General features: G+C 44.5%; 1 protein-coding gene across 4 annotated transcripts in view; it reads left to right on the top strand.

The window, feature by feature from the left end:
• TMEM123 (transmembrane protein 123) overlaps positions 1–20,707 on the top strand; it is a 52,308-nt gene extending 31,601 nt beyond the window's left edge. The window contains exons 3-7 of one of the 4 annotated variants that reach the window (XR_014788968.1): positions 4,338–4,547; positions 7,120–7,273; positions 14,725–15,977; positions 17,209–18,242; positions 18,320–20,707. Coding sequence is in view for 1 of the 4 variants with exons in the window: in XM_084842666.1 (XP_084698792.1) it covers positions 4,338–4,547; positions 7,120–7,273; positions 14,725–14,749 (389 nt within the window). In the remaining 3 variants the exon portion in view is untranslated. Of the gene's footprint in view, positions 1–4,337; positions 4,548–7,119; positions 7,274–14,724 lie in introns of all 4 variants that reach the window. The other 3 variants (XR_014788967.1, XR_014788966.1, XM_084842666.1) reach the window with 3 other exon arrangements.
• Positions 20,708–24,415: the final 3,708 nt, after the last annotated feature.

Below are 24,415 nucleotides of genomic sequence, written 5' to 3'. Positions count from 1 at the left end.
CTCCTCCTAGTAGCCACCCACCTCACTTCCTTTGGCAGGGGCTCACGGAGAAGGGCCGCTGATGATGATCTTAAGGTCCGGGCAGGCACATATGGGAGGAGGTGATCCTTCAGGTAACCTGGCCCCAAGCCGTTAAGGGCTTTGAATGTTAACACCAGCACTTTGAATCGGGCCTGGAAATGGACTGGCAGCCAGTGCAGCTGGAAAAGTACTGGCGTAATATGAGCTCGCAGGCCAGTCCCTGTTAACAATCTTGCTGCCCTATTTTGGACCAGCTGAAGTTTCCGGACCGTTTTCAAAGGCAGCCCCACGTATAACGCATTGCAGTAATCCAGACGAGAAGTTATCAGAGCATGGATAACTGTAGCTAGGCTATCTCTGTCCAGATAAGGGCGTAGTTGGTATACCAGCCTAAGCTGATAAAAAGTGCTCCATGCCACTGAGTTCACCTGTGCCTCAAGTGACAGTTCTGGATCCAAGAGCACCCCCAAACTACGGACCTGATCCTTTAGGGGGAGTGCAACCCCCTCCAGAACAGGTTGAATATCACCTAGCCGGGCAGACGAACCACCCACTAACAGTACCTCCGTCTTGTCTGGATTGAGTTTCAGTTTATTAGCCCTCATCCAGTCCATTACCATGCCCAGGCACTGATTCAGAACAGTCACTGCCTCACCTGGTTTTGATGTAAAAGAGAGGTAGAGCTGGGTGTCATCTGCATATTGATGGCACCTCAACCCACACCTCCGGATAACCTCCCCCAGCGGTTTCATGTAGATGTTAAACAGCATAGGGGATAAAATAGAGCCCTGTGGAACCCCATGGCACAATTGCCATGGCACAGAGCAGTAATCCCCCAGCACCACCTTCTGGAATCGGCCATCCAAGTAGGAGCGGAACCACTGTAGTGCAGTGCCTCCTACTCCCAACCCAGACAACCTATCCAGAAGGATACCATGGTCGATGGTATCGAAAGCCGCTGAGAGGTCCAGAAGAATCAACAGGGTCGCACTCCCCCTGTCCCTCTCCCAGCAGAGGTCATCCCACAGGGCGACCAAGGCAGTTTCCGTTCCAAAACCAGGCCTGAAGCCCGATTGAAATGGATCTAGATAATCTGTTTCATTCAAGGGTGCCTGGAGCTGTCCTACAACCACCCGCTGAAGCACCTTGCCCAGGAAGGGGATGTTGGCCACTGGCCTATAATTGTTAACATCCTCTGGGTCCAGGTTAGGCTTTTTCAGGAGTGGTCTAGTTACTGCCTCTTTTAAAGCGGCAGGCACCACTCCCTCTCTCAAGGAGGAATTTACAACCTCTTGGACCCAGCCGGACAACCCCTCCTTGTTTGATTTAATAAGCCATGAAGGGCAAGGGTCAAGCACACAAGTGGTTGATCGGACTTGGCCAAGCACCTTGTCCTCATCCTCAGGCCTCAGTAACTGAAACTCATCCAATAAAACTGGACCAGATGGTGCTCTGAACGCCTCTGCCAATGGAACTGCATTAATGGTGGTGTCCAATTCATGACAAATCTGAGCGACTTTATCCTCAAAGTGCCGTGCAAACTCGTCACAGCGTGCTACCGAGGGTTCCACCGTCTCTCTCCCTGGCCCAGAATGTAACAGGCCGCGAACCACTCGGAAAAGCTCCGCTGGATGACACTGAGAAGATGCAATGCTGGTGGAAAAGAACTGTCTCTTTGCCACCCTCACCGCCACAGAGTAGGCTCGATAGTGGGCTCTTACCTGTGTTCGGTCAGACTCAGCACGAGTTTTCCTCCACCTGCGTTCTAGCCGTCTCCCCTCTTGCTTCATTGCCCTCAGCTCAGGTGTATACCAAGGAGCTGGCCGGGCTCTGCTCAGAGGGAGAGGGCGCTTGGGTGCGATCGTGTCAACCGCCCGAGTCATCTCTGCATTCCACAGAGCGACCTGGGCTTCGACAGGAGCACCAGCCATACCAGCAGGAAAATCCCCCAGAGCCCTCTGGAATCCATCAGAATCCATTAATCTCCAGGGGTGGACCATTTTAATAGGTCCCCCACCCTTGCAGAGGGGAAAGGCCGCCAGGAGTCTAAACCTCAGCAGGAAGTGATCTGACCATGACAAAGAGACAGATGTTAATTCCTCCACTTTCAGATCACCATCCTCCTGCCCAGTCGAGAAAACCAGATCAAGCGTGTGTCCTTTTGTATGCGTTGGGCCGATGACATGTTGGGACAGCCCCATGGTTGTCATGGCGGCCATGAAGTCCTGAGCCGCCCCGGATACAGCGGCCTCGGCATGGAAGTTGAGATCCCCCAGGACCATCATCCTAGGGGTCCTCAACACCAAGTCCGAGACCACCTCCGTCAGCTCAGGCAGGGAGTCTGATGATGGGCAGCGGGGTGGGCGGTACACCAACAGAATCCCCAATCTGTCCCGGGTACCCAACACAAGGTACAGACACTCAAGATCTGCACTCGAATGAGCAGGAAGCCTGGAGAGGGAGATTGAATTCCTATAGACCACGGCACCCCCCCCTCCCCGACCCTCAAGTCGGTGTTGGTGCTGCACCGAGTACCCAGGAGGGCACAGCTGGGAGAGAGTGACCCCTCCCAGTTCCCCCACCCAGGTCTCAGTAATACATGCCAGGTCAGCCCCCTCATCCACAATCAAAGCATGGATGAGGGAGATTTTATTTTGGGCCGACCTGGCATTCAGCAGCAGCACCACCAGACCCGAGGGCAGACTGGTAAGGCTGCCAGGAACCATCAGGTTGGGGGAAGAACCAGAAGAGAGGACAGCTGTAAGGTGTCTAGCCCCTCTTCTCCTCATCTGGCCTGTTAATCCCCCAACGCCATACCTCCTCCTGCCCGTGACCGCAGTTATGGTGGCACCTCTCTGACTCCCTGAGTTGCCCAATAGTCCTCCCAGGCACATATTAAAATGTTAAGATATAAATAGCACAACAGTTTGTTATTAGTCCCATAATATATTACTTGACGTATCTGGAGTAGAATTGTCTTTGATGTAATTGATAATAGTTTGTGTGGTTCTGTCTTTTATTTCTGCCCTTTGGGTGAGTATGGGGTATAATCTCCAGCTATGTAAAGGAGATACACCACTGTCTATTTGAAAAGTTGTAGACACTGGTGCATGGTCTGATACAGTAATTAGACCTATTATTGCTGATTTAAGTATTAAGCCCTTTAGTTTTGAAGTTAGAATATAATCTATGCGGGAATATGAATCATGATGCCCAAAAAAGAAAGTATAGTCTCTTTCTGAATTGTGTGTCATTCTCCAGACATCAATGTGTTCATACTCCCACAAAGTCTTCTCTAATTATGTAGTTGGGAAACATTTTTTGAACTGAAAAGTGGGATAATAAAAACATGAAATAAATAACCATTTGTTTATGAAATAAATACAAATATGAATATTATTGCAGAAAGAACTGAGGGTGATGAATACTGGCTTGCCTAAGGCCACCTACCGAATTTGTAGTCTTAGTGGCCATGACTTGAGCTGTGAACCAGGAAGTCTCTCGCTCCCATCTCATCTATGTGAAGGAGTTGATAGATGCTCTTAGATGGGTCACTGTTCTTTTAGCCTCGGCTCTCTGCCCTCACTCCATCCCATTATATGAGGATACAAGTTGGGAACTGTCAAGGGTGACAGCTCCCAAATGTCAAGCGCTGTCAGATGCCATTATAGCGTGAACTGGCTGTGTAGGCAAGTACAATTGACATAGAAATTTATGTGATTAATAGCTGCCCTTTTCACACGGCCATGATCACATAAATGTTTTTGTGGCCTTTTCCCATTATGGCTTCTCTGTACAGTTGTCTGTGATGGCCTGGAGGAATAAGTGTCATTGTTTGTATGGACCTCATATCTATTGCTCTTTACCCTTTCCCATATTCACTTCTACTATATCCATCCTTCTCTTTTCACCCCTGTCATGGTGCATCCAGTGTAGATTTGTGATAGCTTAAGACAGGGGCAATGACACCTTTGCATTTTGTACAGGGACTGCCAAAATGGAAGCTGCAGTAAGATCAGAAGGAACTTTGCAGTTGACTTCTAGGAGATGTAACACATCCAAAACGGGTTACTAGGGTTAAAATTATAGGGAAAGCCAGTCTTGCTAAGGATGATGGTGCTCTGTTATTGTAGCAGAGTAATTTTCCATTGTGCTAGGCAAAAGGATATAAAGTCCCTTTTAAATGCCTATTATTTATGATTTAATTTTAAAACATTATTATTATTCTGTGTTATACATTCCCTTTTTAATATGTGTGGCAGTGTATTAAAGCTACTAATAGATATAAAATAATAGATATTTTACCACGTTTGCAGGACTTCCTAAACCAAGCAATGCTACTATACCCGCCACCACCCCCGGAAATGCAACGAAGACCACAAACGCCGCTGCTGTACCTTCTAATACCACAGCCACCACCAACAAAACCACTGAAGCCACCAGAACTGTAAAACCTACATCACCCAGCGTAAAACCCACATCAGCCAAGTCTAATGTGACCAAGTTGCCTTCCATTTCTGTGACAGGTACGTGCTGATCATTCACTTCCTACTGGGCTCTCCAGGTGTTACCATCTGGGTTGCACCTGCCTTATGCTTGCCCTGTTTGGAAGTTCGAGACTGTTCTCATTTTTAAAGAACTGCAGGAAAAAAACAATGAAAACTTCAGTGATGGGCACTTGAATTTCACAAAGATCATAACAGTGCTAGTAATGGTCTTCTATCAGCCTTCCCCAACCTGGTGCCCTCCAGATGTGTTGAACTACAACTCCCATCATTCTCAGCCAGCATGGCCAATGGGAACAATGGGAGTTGCAGTCCAACATGGGGAAGGCTGACTTCTGTTTATTAAGTACATCTCTATTTGTTTTAGCACTTGTATCCTACGTATGGCCCCAAAAACCTGCCAGAAAAACACATAGTTTTTTTAAAAATCCGCTATAAGAAGAAAACAGTACGAACAAAAACCAATGGCATGCAGAACAACCTGTTAAGATAAAAGATGTAACAGCAATAGTAATTGGGCAAGGGCCATGCAGGCCTGCCCAAATAAGAACGTTTTCACCAACCACCTGAACACTACAAAGAGCCAGGCTGTTGGAACTCTTTGAGAAGTGAATTCCATAAAGGATTCCAAAACTGAGGAGCAAGGACCTGTTCCTTGTAGGTGTCTGCGCTGTCCCATTTTAGACCACAGGTTGGGATTTACAAACTAGAACAGCCTTCCCAACCTGGTGCCCTCCAGATGTCATAGACATAGACTCATAGGATTGGAAGGGGCCTACAAGGCCATTGAGTCCAACCCCCTGCTCACTGCAGGAAGCCTGATTCCCAGGCGGTCTCCCATCCAAGTACTAACCAGGGCCAACCCTGCTTAGCTTCCGAGATGAGACGAAAATTGGGCACATCCAGCCCTTTGCTCATGTTGGATTACAATTCCCATCATGCCCCAGCCAGCATGGCCAATTATGGGAGTTGCAGTCCAGGACCAGGAGGTTGGGGAAATCTGAGCTAGGATGTGTCCAGAGGAAGATCAGAAAGATGGTGAGGAGCCTGGAGACCAAGTCCAATGATGGTCTTGGATCTAGATGATCTTGGAAGTCCATCTATTGAGGACTTGGACAAGAACAGATGGTCTTGGAAGTCTATCTGTTGAGTAAAGATGGTGAGGAGCCTGGAGACCAAGTCCTTTAAGGAAACATTGAAGGAGTTGGGTAGGTTTAGCCTGGAGAAGAGACAATGAAGATGTGATATGACAATAGCCATCTTCAAATATTTGAAGTGCTGTCCTATATGTGATGGCGCAAATTTGTTCTCTCTTGCTCCAGAGGGTAGGATGCAAATCAGTGGGTTCAAATAGAAAGAAAGGGGATTTCGAGTAAACTTCATGAAAAACATACCGATATGAGCAATTCAGCAGTGGAACAGATGGTCTTGGAAGTCTGTGGAGTTTGATGGTAGACATGCTTTGCATCCAGAATGTCCCAGGTTCAATCCCTGGCATCTCTGAGGAGGGCCGGGAAGGTCCTCTGTCTGAAACCCTGGAGAGCTGCTGCCAATCACTGCAGATCAGAGGAGCAGAACCTCAGGCCAAATCTGGACCTTCTGGGGTCCCCAGGTGGACATGTCCCCTTCCCCTGGCCCCACCCCCTTTCCACCAACCATCCATCATTTGGTGGTTTCCCAGATGTTGTGGGTTTTTCCCCATTCTAAAAGGTTGAAATGCTGCTCCCAAGGCTCAGTTACTGGCAGTAAGAACATTACGCTACAATACACTGGTATTTTCGGTATTTTGGCCCTGTCCCCTTTGCCTTCAGGCCCACCCACTGCTAGAATGTGGCCCCAAAAGCTTCTCCAAAATCGAATTCTGCCCTCTCACTGAAAGAGGCCCTCTGTCTGAAAGAGGCCCTTTAACTGAAGTTGAATTTGGCCCTCTGACTGAAAGAGGTTCAGCTGCCCTGATGGAGACTATATTGAGTTAGGTGGACTAAAGATCTGACTCAGTTCAAGGCAGCTTCCTATATTCCTAGTATGCACCGGAAGTAGACAAGTCTACTAAGGCTGCCTTGCATGGACTCAGTAGAGAAGACCCAGTGGGGGCCATAACAGGTAGTGTTAGGATTGGCAGTAGGCTCCGAAGTTTCCGGGAGAAGAAGCAACTAATACAGCCTAGATTAAGCATGGAGAGAAGATGGGAATTGTCCTCTCAAAGCTAGCCAAAGAGGAGTGCCTACTGGGTGTGGTGTGCTCCATGGTGGAAAAAAGGATCTTGGGAGGGCCTTCCCAGCCCAACTTGGAATTCTACAAACCCCCAAAGGCAGGTACATTAAGGAAGGAATTGCCTGAAAGGAAAACCTGTCCTAGGCTACCATAAAGTTAAAACAGGCTTTGGGAGAAATTAATTCAGTAGAAATGGTTTGATGAGAATTGGTTGTGTGAAATGGGCAGTGATGCAATAGCAAGATCCATCAAGCTCATCAGTTATAGGCCCTTAGAAAGTTAAATAACGTAAGATTAGAAAATATGTATGTGGGAGAACATGAAACTGCAGCAAAAATGTATAAACATTGTGTGTGTGTTTGTGTCTCTCTTTTTTTAGCCACTCCAAAAGCTGCAGCACCTCAAGCCGCATCATCAGGGTTCAGTGCCGGCAGCTTCATAGGTGGCATTACATTGACGCTGGGACTTCTTGCCATTGGCTATGTTGGATGCAGAACCTACCATTCGAAAAGGGGTGTTCAGTACCGAACAATGTACGTGGGGTGGGGGGCTGCCTGTTTGTTGATATTCCTTTCTTAGTCATGAATTAAAAGAACGTAGTATAATTTTTAACAGGTTTTTTAAAAATGAAGCCTTCCTTTGGTATAGAGTTCTTCCTTAACTTCACCAACGTCTTATTCTGTCCTAACACAGAGGCCATGGCAAAGTCATGTTAGAAACCCATAAACGCATAAGGCCTGTGATGACTAGATAGTTAGGCATAGCAAAAGGGCCAGAGCACATGACAATGCCAACACCCAAGATCTTCCTAATTTATAAGCCTGCTAATACCAAAATACAGCAGTGGTGGGAAGGCGATGGAAATTTGTGCTCCGGACCAAATATAATATGTTAAAATACACACATATTAAATATGGAATAATGAAGCATATTTTCAAGATGGTAAGTAAAAAGTAAAGATACCAGCTTGCTCAGAGGCTTCATAAGGATGTTAGGCTTGACACGCATACCCCTTCCAGGGCAAGACTATACAAATTAAGGTGAGCATCTGTGCCTAGTTCTGGTCATGTTCTCATATGCACCAGCAGGGAAGTCCCCACTGTTGTCTCCAGTCTCTGAGATAGCAGCAGGGGGAAGCTGTATGCAACAGGTCCCAGGTTCACTCCCCAGCATCTCCAGGTAGGGCTGGGAAAGACCCATGTCTGAAATCTTGAAGAACATTTGCCAGGAAGTGTAGGCGAGTGTTCCCCAACCTCATGCCTTCCAGACAGTTTGGACTACAACTCCCAGCCTGTGGAGTTTGATGGCTCCCATTTTGGTGGGCCTGTGAATCCATTCTGGGTTTTAGTTAGAACCAGAACAGATTCACAGCCCCACTGAAATTGGAGCCAGCAGCCTGTGCTCCCAGTATTCCTGACCACTGGTCATGCTGGTTAGGGCTGATGGCAGTGGAAGTCCAAAGCATCTGGAGGGCACCAGGTTGAGGAAGGCTGATGTAGACAACACTGTCCTGGATTGACCCAACTTCTGACTTGGTAGAAGGCAGCTTCCTATGCATCCACCCTCCATAGTTCTAGAGGGGCCCAAAATCTTAAGTGTGTGTGCCCTGCCTGTGCCATGCAAGTATCCTTCCATGGCACTCTTGCGGCACTGCTGAACACAAGAACGAGCACAATGCTACATGTGTCTGCTTCTGTAGTTGGGGCTAGGTTCCGTTTCTGATGCCCAAACACCAAATGTGCCCTTGGACTGACCCATGACCCTTATACCATCAGTGGAAACAGGAACATAGAATCAAGTTCTTATTGGTCAAATGCCTTTGTTTGCTTTCATCCCAGCTGTGGCTTTGTTATTGTTCCTGTGGTACACAAGACCAGCACACCCTTGTATCAATGGAAATGTTGCATTGCTACACGCTTTGTAGTTGTTCGTAACAATGAGAGGGCTTTTTTGTTTGATTTGAGGTTACTTCCTTTGATTTGCTTAAGTAGGTGCTCTCGACATCCCCTCCTTTGAACTATTTTAGCCCTTTGCTGGATCCCATACCCTTTTTCTTACTAATCAGCAGCAAACGTCCATGCCCCCCTGCTGCTGTTCACAAAACACCCTCCTTACAATTGAGCACGTAGCATGATCTAAACTTTGAGTAACTACTTTTTACCTTAATCTTTGAGGGTACATTCTTTCATTCTGGATTCTTTTCCTACCACTAGAATCTCTCTCTAATACTGGAATACCCCATTTCTGTTCAGTGATACTTCTTTCTTCTTTTTTTACTATCTTTAGTAAAAGGATAGAATTGGTATGTGATAAATATTGCTGGCATTTCCATTCCTTTTAGCAAGGCCAGTCACTATTTTATTTGTTCTTCTTTTCTCTCGCAGTTGTGAATGCCGATATGGTCATTGACTCCAATTTATGCAAGGAATGTTCTGTCATATGCAGGGTTAATCTTGGGGTTCCTCTCCTCTTGACTATTCGAGGCTCTCTTGGTTTCAGCTGTAATAAATCAACTGTATTCTCTCTCTCTCTCTCTCTCTCTCTCTCATACATACACACACACACTCCTTTGATACATTTTCCTTGTCCTGCTCCTTCATTTCATTTTTTAAATTAATCTTTAAAAATCCCTTATCTGTTCACTACTTCTATGTACATATTTACTAGCAAAATTCTTATTACAGCACTGTGTGACATGAAGGGAGGGATATTCTACTTTTCTCCCCTCTCCAATTTTCTTGCATATTGCACCCATTAACTTTTCTGTCCCAGAATTCAGTGGCAGCTGTTGAAAAATAAATTGTATTTGCATAGCTTGGCCCTGAATTCAATTTCTTGGTCATACTGGACCGTGACAAAGAGATGAAACCCAGGAACTGGCGTGTGTGTATGTACATACACACAGACGCACTCGTGGTGTTCGTAACACATGGGCTATGAGAAAGAGGGGACATGATAGAGCTATATAAACTTATGCCTAGTGCGGAGTAAGTGTATAGGGAGATGTCTTTAGAACCGGGGGTGTCCCCATAAAGCTGAATGGTGAGGGATTCAAGACAAATAAAAGGGAGGACTTCTTCATCCAGTGCATAGTTAAACTATGGAAGTTTTGACCACAAGATGTAGTGATGGACACCAACTTGGATGGCTTTAAAAGCAGGTATATTACCTGCAGGATCAGTGGTGGCGTGCCCCTTCATGCCAGTTGCTGGAAAACACTAGAAAGAGGGTGCTATTGTTCTCACGTCCTGTTTGCAGGCTTCTCAGAGGCATCTGGTTTGCTGCTATGGGAACAAAATGCTGAACTAGATGGGCCTTTGGCGTGATCCAGCTCAGCCCTTCTTATGAGTATCACTGATCAGCGAGTGAATCGTCTTCTCTTATACCACAGTGTCACATCCCCTCTGGTGCATTGGCTTGGGAAGATCAGACTGTACATCTAGCCTTGTGCTGCCTGCTCTCTCTAGCAGTGGCTCTCCTGGGCCCCAGGCAAAGGTCTTCCACATCAGTTACTACCTCATTGTTTTTAACTGGAGATGCCAGGAAATGAAACTAGGACTTTCTGTGTGCAAAGCAAGCACTCCACCCCTGGGCTACAGTCCTTCCCCATAAAGCTTAGCTGCTTAGATGCACAGAGGTAGGGGCGTCGTTAAAGAGGGGCCCACCTAGGCACGGGCCCCGGATCTTTTTGGGCTGTGCCCAAGATCATTTAAGCTGTCCTAATGGTCATTTTTTTTTACATTTTCCCATTGACTTGCATTGGAAAATAGGAACGGCCATAATGTTTTTGGTTTGTATGATAAATACATGTAATTTGGATACCTGGTAGATCCCATGGAGCTGATCGAACCTGCCAAATTTCAGGCAGTTAGCCCTAGTGGCTTTTGTGCTAGTCACAGGTAAGATTTGCTTTTTTCAAGAAAATCTGCCCAAGCAAAGAGCTATAATTCTTTTGCGCTTCCACTTAAGTGCATAAAGTTTGGGGACCAGGCAGCCCCCATACAGCTGACTGAATTTGCCAAATTTCAGACAGGCCAAGTGGTTTTTGTGCTAGCCACATGTAAAATTTGCTATTTTTAAGAAAATCTGTCAAAGCAAAGAGCTATAATTTTTTTGTTCTTCCACATAAGTGCATGGGATTTGGGGACCTGGCAGCCCCTATGGAGCTGACTGAGCCTGCCAAAGTTCAGACAGTTAGGTTCAGTGCTAGCCACAGGTAAAATTTGCTTCTTTCAAGAAAATCCGTCAAAATGAAAGGCTGGTTTTTTTAGTGTTTCCACATAAGTGCATGGAATTTGGGGGCCTGGCAGCCTCTCTGGAGCTGACTGAACCTGTCAGATTTCAGACAGTTCGGTCCAGTGGCTTTTATGCTAGCCATGCATAAAGTTTCCATTTCTCAAAGACTAAAACAAAAAGTAAATGTCAAGCGACACAGGGGATTAGAGATCTTAATCAGAAGGTGTTTAAGGTGACCATTAGGAGGTCACTATCCCTAATCTCTGGTTTAGGGTTTTGGGGGTTTTGTGTGTTTTTTTGAGGTGCAAAAAACCTCTCTTTTCTGGTCTAACACACCCACTGTTTGGAGCTTGCTTGCAATTAAATTTTGAAGAGGGACATGGAAGGGAAGAAAGAGTTCCATGTGAAATACTGGTATTTCACACAGCATCTGATTTCACTGCTCCAAACTGGAATCTTTGGCTTCTGCAGAAGTTTAGTAGCTTCAGTACAGCAAACTATCCAATCAGCCTCCACAAACTTCTTTCTCCCCCTCCACTTTAATTTCTCCTAAAGTGCTGTAGGACTTGAATTATTCCAAAAGGAGGGTTAGGACTATGTGGCATCATGATCGAGGAACTGCTGAAGTTTTTAAATAGGTTTTAGTGTTTTTTTAAGAAAAGCTAGAAAAAGCCCTCAGCCACCTCACGTCATAAAGTTAATGTAAGTATGTGAAATCCTTACAAACCGTCCACAGCCTCCTAAATTCCTCTGAAGTACTATTTCTCTGAAAGGAGCCACTTGGCTTAAGGAATTGTCTCTACATGCCCCACGCCGCCCCACCCCCCACATTTCCCATCACCATTCCTTTTTCCCTCACCTATCCTTTCTTTCTCTTCTTTATTCCACCCAGGGCATATATTGGGGAATTCTTAAAGAGAATTCTCTTCCATGGGCAAGAGAAGTTCTGAACTGTATTTGACTTTATACAAACAGACAAAAGGGTTGGTTTTTCTCCTTCTCCTCACTCAAGCCTTTGAGAAGAGTGGGTTCACAGGGTTGCAGAGAAACAAATCTGGGTCTGTTTGGTTTGTCAGTTGCCATTATCAAGCAATAGAAAGGGCTGTAGCTCAGTGATAGAACACATACTTGGCATGCAGACGGTCTCAGGTTCAATCTCCAGGTAGGGCTAGGAAAGAATCCTGCCTGAAATCCTAGAGAGCCGCTGCTGCCAGTCAGCGTCAACAATACTACACTAGAGGGACCCAGGGTCTGACTCGGTATAAGGCAGCTTCCTATGTACCTATGAACAGAAAGCTTTAATTTAAAAAATAGGAGTTTTTGGTTTGTTTTTTAAGTGGAGGGGAGATAAATACTGCTCATTTGTGCAACCCTATGTATGCCTACTCAGAAGCCCCATTATGTTTTATGAGGCTTACCCTCAAGAAAGTGTGCATAGGTTTCCAGCACAAGTTACTTTTGCAGGGAGGTTTGCGCACACAAAAATAAGTCCTGAGTTGTGAGCATGGTACTTCAGGCTTAATGCCTACCCAGTTCCAGCTAATGAACTGACTACCCTTTCAGCTCAGTCCTATGCAGTGTTTTGTCATTTGTGGGTGGTGGTGGTGGTGGTTTTGCATGAACTTCAGTGGTGAGGGAAAGGCACTTAATACATGCTCAGAGTTTCTCCATAACTTAGCCCTAGGTTTGAAAACAGACTCATTGAGTTTTGAAAACAGACTCATTGGCTGAGTCCTGGTGAATTCTTAGCACAAATGAAGTTATGGGGAGGAAGATACAATGAGCGCTTGTGCACAACAAGGAAGAGGTAGAGGAGAGTTGCACAAAATGAAACATCTGTTTTTATGAGGAGTTGCTGGAGGATGGTAGGATGAGGAAGGATGGTTGCATGGAGGGGAATAGAGTTGTTAGGGGGAGATTGTAAGTGCTCAGTGGTGAAAGAAAAGCATTCTGCATATGCTCAGAGGCACTCTCTATTTAAGAACTTAAGAAGAGCCATGCTGCATCAGACCAAGGTCCATCTAGTCCAGCATTCTATTCACACAGTGGCCAACCCACAAGCAGGACATGAGTGCAATAGCATCTTTCCACCCATGTTCCCCTGCTGCTAACATTGGTGAAATGTAAATAAATCCTAGTAATTCTAAATTTGCAGGCATGTATATCCTTCAGAAATTTTGCAGGATTCTTGCCTGGGGGATACTTCTAATGACCTGTGCATTTTCATACAAATCTACCCAAAAACTATTGGGGAGGGGGTGAATGGAAGGGAAAGCAAATCACTCCCTCCTCCAAAGTGGAGAACTCTTCCACATGAACAGCAGCACCTATCCTTCTGAAACTTTACTGGGTTTTTTTACTTGGGGACACCTCTAGGCCGTCTGCAATTTTAAGAACAATGGTCCACAAGAAACATAGAGAAATATGTCCTCTTTTAGAGACTTCAAAATGTCAAGGCCACCCTTGCACAAAACCCCTTGTGGCTATCATTCTGAAATTTGGTAGGCATCATCTCTTATGGGGCAATGAATCCTGAAATTTTTTATCCAGTTCTTCCAAGGAATAACAATGTTATTGGCAGTTCCCTTTAAAAGAAAATCAAAATATGAACCCTGCACCTATTTTTTCTGACATTGGGCAGGTGTAACCCCCTTCTAGGGGGCTACTATGCCTGAAATTACCATCCAGTTCTGACCAAGAGAAAAAAGTTACAGTTTTTTTCTAATTTCCCATGGTAGTCAACAGGAAGCATAAAGACTCATTTTTCCAAACCTTGACTCAAGTCTGGTGCTGAGCTGAAGTGGGCTGACTACAAACTGGCCCGAGCGGAAGCAGGATGTTTTCCAAAATGCTGAATCGGGGTCTGAGTTGGGGGGGGGGGGTCAGTGCACACTTCTTATGTATGTAATCTATGCACACACGTAAGCATACCACATGCATCACACACACACACATACACATATTAGAGGTCCGCTTAGACTCGGTGAGATATATATATATATAGATATATATATATAGATATATATGCAAATTTGTGTTATGGGCCTGTGCCCCAGATCTTTTAAGAACCTAGCAATGCCCCTGCACAGAGGTATTGGGCAGCTGAATGTAGGGATTGGGCCCAGCACCTCTGCAGAGGCACCCCAAGACGATGTGGGAATTGATTCAGACTCAGAGGGGGAGGAGTGGAAAGGTTTGCTGAAGCGTCAAGATTGCAGGAGGCTAACTGTCCCAGAGTGGGGATAGTGCAGGTGCAAGCTAATCAGCTGGAAAGCAGCCACCTGGAATGCCAGAGCTGGAGGAGAAGGAGGCGGTGGAGTTAGAAATGCAGGACCCCAGGGTGAGGCGCCGGGGTAGGCGAGAGGAGCACCATCAATTCGTGAGGCGTTCCAAAAGACTGGCCGCGCAGGGAAGGTCCCTCTGGAAAGGCCCACCCTAAGAGAGGGGCTTAACCAGCCACTCAGGTTGTCAAAGAGATGGCTGGTGCCATTTTCATTGCAACTATCAAATATAGTGCATTAACCAAAGGGAGTTGTTTGTAGCCTGAGTGGTCCCTGTATTATGCAAACCTCTCTAGAGACTTAGTACTTTGTTGCTGTTCGTGGATTCAGTCGTAACCTGAGGCACTGTTGATCTGACTGTAGGGTTCCCCAGTCCTACACCAGGCGGGTGCAGAATTGTTGATGTGTTACTAGCTCTGAATTCAACCTATTGCTGATCATACATGGATTTTCTGTCTTTTTTCCAGTGATGAACATGATGCCATTATTTAAAGTCTATGCTCAAAAGGTGAAACCACTCTCTTTTGAACCCCGGAAACAGGCCTCCTTGAAAAATCGATCATGGCCTACACAGGGTGCTTAATTCCTGTTTTGATACGCACCTCTCTGCAAGATTCTCTGGGACTCTGTAAGGATTCTGAATGCTTCAAAGTGTCTTGTGTGAAGAGTTCCAAGGAATATCTACACAACTGGTGCCTGCTTAGTGACCACTTGTTCTTTTTGAAAAGAGCTTAGTTAAAGGTTGCTGCCACTTAGCTGATTCGCGCAGAAGATCGGAGACATCCACTCCGTAATGGAATCCAACCTACAATGATGGTGTTGTGAACATGCTTACTTCTGCCACTACTGTAAGTTGCATGGTCTTTAAAACCAAACAAATAAACCAAACCATGCTGGACAAATAACACAGCAGGTGGATCCAAAAGTAATAATTTTCAGATTGTTTGTATTGGATTTGTGGAATGGGGTGGGGGTCCAGGGGGGAGGGTTGTTAATAATCTGGGGAATTTCAAGCATTGTGTGTTCCTTGTTGAACATTTAAGAAAATATTTGTCTACTTTCTAATGCCAAGAAATGGATGAGTGTGTGTATGTGTGGATTTTGGGTGGCAGAGGTGGCTTGTATTGGGGGGGGGGTATTTTTTTTTATCATTTTTGCTTTTGAAAATGGTATATTATTGGTGTGCCAATCCCTACTGGGTTTGGGGTGTATTTTGAGACTTAAGATATGAATAAGATTGTTCTTGCCCTGAAGGCAGATTCACGCAAAGTTGTCCTGTTCTGATTTCGAATGGACAGAATCTCGTGAAGCTCCAAGGGCAAGGTTGATTTCCAGTTTGAAGGCACGTTGGAACAGTCACCCAGTTCAGCTTGAGTTCACCATGCCAGCAATAAGCCCACAGGATTTCATATGAATCGGTTCTTAGGAAGTGGGCCATATTTCGGCAACCTGTGTAGTACAGATTATGTGATTGTTGCATTGCCTGTATTCATACTTGTACACGTAAAGCGCAAAGGTTGTTAAGGAGAAACATTTGTTAGAACGTTTCCACTGAGAATTTCAAAAACTTGAATACATCATTTTAAAAATGTAAGCTGGGGACAGACAACAGGTTTTTAAAAAGAGAATTTACTGTGTTTTGAAAGAGGCTTTGCTTCCAGTGGTGAACACCAAGGGTGGGCAAAATGCAGTAGAGGCTGGTGACTCTGATGTCAGTGGAGTGTTGAATCCGCTCCGGGTTTCAGTCAGAACTCTAAAAGAGCTATCCAAGGTGTGGAAGCACCTTGTAAAGCTCCTTTGGAGTTCTGACTGAACCCCAGAGCAGATCCACCGCCCCACTGACATTGGAGCCACCAGCCTCACTGGGCAGAAGGTAGATATGGACTGACCGGTAGATTTCTGGGTAACTTGTAGAAGATTGGCAAGGATGTCTGACTCCCAATTTTTTAATGATAGTAGCAACAAATTGCTCCCTCTGCCCTGCCGCCCATCCTAAGTTATACTGCTAAAATGAAGAAAGGTTGGGGCATCCAGGAGTGGATTTTTGTGTGGAAGAGCTGTAAGCTCCATTCAGTTCTGGTACTCAAAACAAATTCCTGGCCTCAGAATTCTTTAAGCTTAAGTGTATGCCTTTTGCACCAGACCCCAATTGGTGGCTCTCAGGTTTTAGTAAAAAACAAAGATCCCGCAAGTTTGATGCCTTCCCATACGTTTCTTCCACTTTTGCCTCTGCACAAGCAAATTCTGTTTTTTTAAATAACAAAAATCTGAAGAAAAGAAATCTGACCAGATGTAAAAGTGGGATGAGCGCACACCCACGAGCAGTGATCCCTCTTTCAAAGCACTTTCAGCTCTCAGAAAAGAATTATCATCCGTCTTCGTATTGTTTTGTTTCTACTGAAAAGCTTTATGCACTGTTCATAGGAGGGGAGAAGTGTATTGTATTGTACTGCTTTTCATTTTGAAAAATGATCTTCAGGGGCTGTTGTGTCCTTGTAGTACTTCTGCTTGTTTTCTTATCTTCAGAGCCTCCTCCCCAGCCCCTGAACATAACCAGATTTCTCTTGCCCCTACACACATGACTTGAATGTGAGGTGCACTTAACATTTGCCCTACTTTCCTTCTTTTTACATTGCTGTAAAATTACTTCTCAGCTTGCTGTGGGGTTAATCCTTAAGTTATTTTGAAATCTGGGCAAGGCCAGTGATACCATTGTGTCTTTTTAAAAAATTTGAACATTGTACTTGTTTCTTTGCTTGCTATAATGTGGACATTACTTGGATGGCCTCTAACAACTTCAGTTGTGTTCTGAAGGTGCAGTAAAGAAAACTGATATATGTGTTCCTGAGATGGTAGTGTCCTTGAGCAGAGCATCTCCAATTCATACATACATTTCTGATATGCAGAAGCACCTTGGATAGCTCCTTTAGAGTTCTGACTGAAACCCGGAGTGGATTCACCACCCCACTGACATCGGAGCCACCAGCCTCCACTGGGAAGAAGGTAGATCTGTACTGACCGTTAGACATCAGAGCTACCAGCCTCTGATATGGTACATGGGGATTTTATCACCTCAATTTCACATGATTTGTTTGTTTGCTTCCAAGGCACAAATTACACATTATCTGAGGTGCTAATCTCTTATGTCTCTCCTATCCTACATTCTCTCCGGTAACATATAGTTGAAAAGTGCAGTTTTTAAATGCATTTTTCCCAGATGTGAGGTGGGAAGAGACAAGGGTGTATAATGTATAGATAGGCGTGGTGTGATACAGTCTTCATGGGCAATTTTGGATGTGGATTAAATGTTTTACTGGAAGTCTTATACTGTTTTGCCAGTATTCCATTCCTGTCTGTTCCTGCCGACTTTCATCGCTTTCCATGCAGAGATTGTATCAGTTTCACATGGGTGTTCATTTGCCTCCCATGTGTGAAATCTGTCAAACTTAACGCATCAGTGAGAAAGCTTATTATTTTCTGTCAGGCATGGTAAATTATATACAATTTGATATGGGGATGATTTCAACAAGTGATCATGTGATCAAGATACAAGAAGCAAAGGAAAATCTAATGGGGCTAGTTAATTAATTCATTAAACTGAGGCGTTAGCAGTCCTTGTACAACAGCAGTACCATTTCAGGAAAGCACACACTGGCTAGCCCTTCAATGGAGGAATATTTCCACAGTTGCAGTGATCAAGATACAAGAAGCAAAGGAAAATCTAATGGGGCTAGTTAATTACTAAAGGCCCTCACAAAATGTGCAGTTCCATAAAAATTAAAAAGCCTTCCCCTAGGAAGCAGATGCCCACCTAGGGTATAACAATTAGAGGTGCTTGCAATGAGGATCAACATGAGTGCATTCAGAGTCAGTGTATCTATGGGATGTTTCTTTCAACCAGTGCTAAGGCTAGATACTCCTGTCTTGATGACAAATATCCGCCTAAGAAATATCTAATACCTATTTGGGGTTGGATCCAGTTTTAGTCATACTTCGAGTAGATCCACTGAAATGAATGGGTCTTGAGTTAATCATGACTAACTTATGTCCTATTGGTTTCAGTGGGTCTACTCTACTCTGGATTCAACCCTAGACCAGGAATCAGTAAGTGTGTGAAGTATAATAAGTCCCCTGACACCACCTGGGATTGGGCGATGCTTTGGGTTGAGATTGTAATAATTTGCAAACTCTCGCTTTGAGGAAAACTCAAAATCAGGTTACTTAGAAAATCCTTCACTGACAGATTTAAGCTGGTTTAACAGTCATTCCCTTTTTCTGGGGAACATTTTTAGTTGCAGTTCTTTAATTGGGAAGAGGGGATAGAATTTTTCAGTGCCCTGGCATACTGTAGTCCCTTAAAGTGGTATAATACTGTTATCAGGTTCTCATATTGATAGAGCTTCATTCTTCTGGGAGGTTTTGAAATAATTACCCACCCACCCCACCTCAAGATCAATACTTAATATGCAAGTGTAATCCCCTTTAATATGACTAAGTTTGTTCATTTAACAAGAAGATTGAGGCTTGGGTTTTCATCTATTTTTGCATCTTTTTTTTAAGTGAAAATTATTTTAAGTGATTTTAATTGTATTTTAATGAGTGTACTTTTTTTGCATCAGTTTGCCAGCTTGTAAACAAAGAGCTTTATTCAATAAAAATATAGCCATATTTTGTTTTTTATGTTTTGGTTTTGCAGTAGCCAATATTTTGAAATAACCAGTAAATCATATGTGGTTGCTGTGTGTGTGTGTGTGTGTGTGTGTGAGAGAGACAGACAGACAGACAGACAGACAGACCAGATAGATAGATAGATAGATAGATAGATAGATAGATAGATAGATAGATAGATAGATATTTGATTTTAACCACATCTCTTTCATCACCCTTGCTCACAAAAAAAAAACAAGGTTAATGAAAATGTTAGTTTGCAGTCTGAATGTTTAAGGACCTTTAGAGATAATTGAACTCTTAAAGATCATAAGAAAATTTCAAAATCTGTGTTGCTGTAATAACTTTATTAGGCCAACTGAAGATCGCTCACACAAAAAGTTGCAAGCTTTCGGGATTCCAATATCTCTTCTTCAGGCAAGATATTAAAAAAGTAGGGGGTAGACCCTGCTGAGCTGTAGACTCCTCCTCCCACACTATACCTGGGACTAACTAGTCTGTATTTACAGATGATGTGACTACACTATCTAGTCACCTCTTTCCCTCTCCTCTTCTTCCCCTCCCCTGCCCTTAAGCTCCTTTTTTGTTAATTCCATATTGGAGCCAAGATAAAAAGTGTTCTAAAGTGTTCAGGCACTGATATTTCATCTGTTTATTCATGTCTCCAGTTTTCATTCTGAGATAAAGGGCAGCTAAGGCTGCAATCCTATACATGCTTACCTAGGAGTAAAGCCCCACTGAACCCAATGGGGATTACTTCTGAGTAGATGTGTATAGGATTGCACTATAAACTAGCCAAATAATCGGGAATCTATGCCTTGTCCCAGGAAAATCTGAGTTGGTGGCTGATTTTTTTCCACAAGAAGCTGCCTTATACTGAGTCAGACCATGGGTCCGTCTAGCCCAGTATTGTTGACACTGACTGGCAGCAGCTCTCCAGAGTTTCAGGCAGGATTCTTCCCTAGCCCTACCTGGATATTCTGGCAATCACACCTAGGACCTTCTCCACAGAAAGCATGTGCTCTGTCACTGAGAGATGGCCCTTCACTAGTGCTAATGCGCTACAAAGGTCCGGGACTTAACGCTAGTTTATGACCCGCAGTTACTGGGAATTTACAATGAATGTGCCACACCTCAGATCAAGTCATCACTTACCCACCAGTTGAAGGCCACTGGTTTACAATAATAGCCAGATCTGAAAGAGGGGTAAGTCAAGAACTCTGTTGGCTCTCTTGCACATTTCATTTCTTGAACTCAGAAATGCTACAGAAGTCAATCTGGAGTTCAGAGAACATTAACCGTCCAGAGGCCCTTTGTCTTACATTGTCAGCACTTCCTTACTCTGAATAAATAAAATGTTGCAATTGTGCAGCTTCTCAGATTTCTTAAGTAGTGATTAGAACAGAGTTGGTGGTGGCTGGGGGAAAATATGTCATTGTGACTTCTTGAGCAAGAGCAGCACATAAAGCCAGATTCCAGCTGAACATCAGGAAAAACTTCCTGACCGTAAGAGCAATACGACAATGGAACCAATTACCTGGGGAGGTAGTGGGCTCTCCCACACTGGAGGCCTTCAAGACGAGGCTGGACAGCCATCTGTCAGGGATGCTCTGGCTTGGATTCCTGCATTGAGCAGGGGGTTGGACTCGATGGCCTTATAGGCCCCTTCCAACCCTACTATTCTATGATTCTATAAGGGAAAGCTACACCTGCTGTCACCAGGAAAGATGAATGAGGCAGCCATTCACAAAACTACACACCAAGGTGCACTAGCGTGCCATGAAAAGAAATCAATTAAAATATTACAAAGTACCTTTCCATAGTGGAGCTCACTTGGTATATATTGGTATAGGATGAGCCTAACCATGCAATCCTATGCACGGAACCCCTTGAGTTCAATGGGACTTACTCCCACATAAGTGTGTATAAGACTACAGCCTAAATTAAATTTTGCCATCAGTTTCATTGCCACAAAGACAGTGCAAGACCCTTTTTTGCTCCTTACAATACATTTTGAAATCCATTGGGCACATTGGAATCATAGAACAATAGGGTTGGAAGGGGCCTATAAGACTGTCGAGTCCAACCCCTGGCTCAATGCAGGAATCCAAGTCAGAGCATCCCTGACAGATGGCTGTCCAGCCTCGTCTTGAATGCCTCCAGTATGGGAGAGCCCACTACCTCCTTAGGTCATTGGTTCCATTGTCATATTGCCAGTTTTTCTGTAGAAGGAAGTTATCCACAACACAAGTCAGGAATCCCTTGGAGGGGTTTTGCAGAACTTGTGAAGATTTTCCTGATGTTCAGCCGGAATCTGGCTTCCTGTCACTTGAGCCCATTATTCCGTATCCTGCACTCTGGGATGATCGAGAAGAGATCCTGGCCTTCCTCTCTGTGACAACCTTTCAAGTCCTTGAAGAGCGCTATCATAGCTCCCCTCAGACTTCTCAAGGCTAAACATGCCCAGTTCCTTCAGTCTTTCTTCATAGGGCTTTGTTTCCAGTCCTCTGATCATCTTTGTTGCCCTCCTCTGAACCCTCTCCAGTTTGTCTGCATCCTTCTTAAAGTGTGGTGCCCAGAACTGGATACAGTACTCCAGATGAGGCCTAACCAGTGCTGAGTAGAGGGGAACTAGTACTTCCCGGGATTTGGAAGCTATGCTTCTATTAATGCAGCCCAAAAGAGCCTTTGCCTTTTTTGCAGCCACATCACATTGTTGGCTCATATTCAGCTTGTGATGGACAACAATTCCAAGATCTTTCGCGCTTGTAGTGTTGTTGAGCAACATATCCCCCATCTTGTAACTGTGCATTTGGTTTCTTTTTCCTAGGTGCAGAACTTGGCAGTTATCCCTATTAAATGTCATTCTGTTGTTTTCTGCCCAGCGCTCCAGTCTATCAAGATCACTTTGAATTTTGTTTCTGTCTTCCAAGGTATTAGCTATCCTGCCCAATTCTGTGTCATCTGCAAATTTTATCAGCATTCCCTGCACCTCCTCCTCCTCCAAGTCATTAATAAAAATGTTGAAGAGCACTGGGCCCAGGACTGAGCCCTGCAGTACCCCACTTGTTACCTCTCCCCAGTTTGAGCAGATACCATTGATAAGCACTCTTTGAGTCCAATTCTGTAGCCAACTGGATCCACCGGATCGTTGTTTCATCTAGCCCACTTTGAGCTAGTTTGCTCATCAAGGTATCATGGGGCACTTTGTCAAAAGCTTTGCTGAAGTCGAGGTATGTTATGTCTACAGCATTCCCACAGTCCACAAGGGAGGTTACTTGATCAAAAAATGAGATCACATTAGTCTGGCAGGATTTTTTCTTGACAAATCCATGTTGGCTTCGAGTAATCGCTACATCGTTTTCAAGGTGCTTACAGATGGATGGCTTTATAATCTGCTCCAGAATTTTCCTAGGGATTGATGTCAGACTGACTGGTCTGTAGTTCCCAGGTTCCTCCTGTTTACCCTTTTTGAAGATAGGGACATTAGCCCTCCAGTCATCTGGCACTTCACCCATCCTCCATGATTTCACAAAGAGAATAGACGGTGGTTCTGAGAGCTCTTCTGCCAGTTCCTTTATTACTCTAGGATGCAATTCATCTGGCCCTGGAGATTTGAACTCATTCAAAATAATTAGGTATTCCTTGACCATATGCCTATCGATCTCAAGCTGCAATCCTGCCCCTTCAGCCTGTACTTCACCTTTGCCAGGGGGGTCAGAGACCCTGTTTTGGGGGAAGACTGAGCTAAAGTAGGAATTGAGCACTTCTGCCTTTTCCTTGTCATCTGTTATCATTTTGCATCCTTATTTAATAGCTGAACCACCATTTCTTTCCTCTGTCTTTTACTATGGACGTATCTGAAGAAAGCCTCTGTTTCTTTTAGCATCCCTCGCTAACCTCAGCTTGTTCTCAGCTTTAGCCTTCCTGATGCCATCCCTGCAGTTCTGTGCTACCTGCCTGTACTCTTCCTTTGTAGCTTGGCCTTCCTTCCACTTCCTATATGTTTTCAGGTCATCTCTAAGCTTTTTGTGAAGCCACATTGGCTTCTTCTGTTGTCTTCCACCTTTTTTTCTTGTTGGAATTGTTTGTAATTGCGCCTTTAGAATGTCCTTTTTTAAAAACTCCCACCCATCTGGGACTCGTTTTCTCATTAGAGTCACTTGCCATGGGAACTTATCATCGTTCTGAGTTTATTAAAATCGGCTTTCCTAAAATCCAGTGTATGTGTTTGGCTACACTCGGCTTTTGCTTCCTTTAGAACCAAGAACTCAAGTATAACATGGTTGCTTTCCCCCAGAGTTCCCGTAACTACTACTTTATCCACTAAGTCATCTCTGTTGGTTAGGATCAAGTCAAGGACAGCCGATCCTCTAGTTCCTTCCTCTACTTTCTGTAGGAGGAAGTTATCCACAACACAAGTCAGGAATCCCTTGGAGGGGCCATGTTTTGCAGAATTTGTCTCCCAACAAATATCAGGAAAATTGAAGTCCCCCATTACTACTACATCATGCTTCCTTGAAACATTGGCAATTTGCTTTTCAAAAGTTTCATTCTCATCATCTTGATTGGGTGGCCGGTAGTAAACTCCGACCACCATGTGCCTTTTATTCTTTGCTCCATTTATTTTAACCCAGATGCTCTCAATGGGGCTACCATAAAAATAGTTAATGCCATCCATTGTTCAGCTTTACCTTGAGGCCTTTCTCCTTTTCCCCCTTTTTTCACCTGGTTGAAAAGGGGCCAAGACAGGGCAGGGATTCAAGCAGACATATGGCATGCAATCACCACTGTGGACATTGCCTAATTTTTGCCTTTGGGGTGTGTCGGAGCTGCCCCTGTCTTCTATCAGCCTCTACCAGGTGGACTATTCTGCAAGTTCCCTGCACCTAATGTGATCATTCACACTTTTCCTACTCTTTCACTCTCTAAAACCAGACCTTTTAGGCATAAGAGTGAAATGTGGTTCCACTTTAATTCAGAAAACACACACCAAAACAACAGAAGTTTGGGGAATTCTTTGGAAGACAGGATGTTGCTATATACCGAGTCAGATCATGAATCCATCTAGCTCAGGGGTAGCGAACCTGTGGCGTTCCAGCTCCAGAGCCTGTGGACTCCAGCTCCCAACAGCCATTGCCATTGGCTATGCTGGCTGGGGTTTATGGGAGTTGGTGTTCAACATCTGGAGGGTAAGACCCCTGCTCTAGCTCATTATTGCACTGACTGGTGCTAGCTCTCCAGGGTTTCAGTCTGGCATCTTTTCCAGCCCTACCTGAAGACTGAACCTGGGAACTCACCTTCTGTATGCAAAACATATGCCATATCACTGAGCTAAAGTTTCTCCCTTCTTGGAATATATCTGTGGATTAAAACCAGCTGAAAAACACAGCAACTGACTTGGCTGTATGAATTTACTTCAAAGGTTTCCTAATAGTATAAACTTTCCTCCCGCTTAACATAAACAGGAGGGTTTATGAGGCTGGCTTT

The sequence above is a fragment of the Heloderma suspectum genome, chromosome 3 (assembly GCF_057233095.1).
Source record: "Heloderma suspectum isolate Gila_16-S chromosome 3, 16-S_ref, whole genome shotgun sequence".
NCBI lineage: Eukaryota > Metazoa > Chordata > Lepidosauria > Squamata > Helodermatidae > Heloderma > Heloderma suspectum.
Note: the sequence above shows the minus strand (reverse complement) of the source record. Positions and strands in the feature narration are given on the sequence as shown.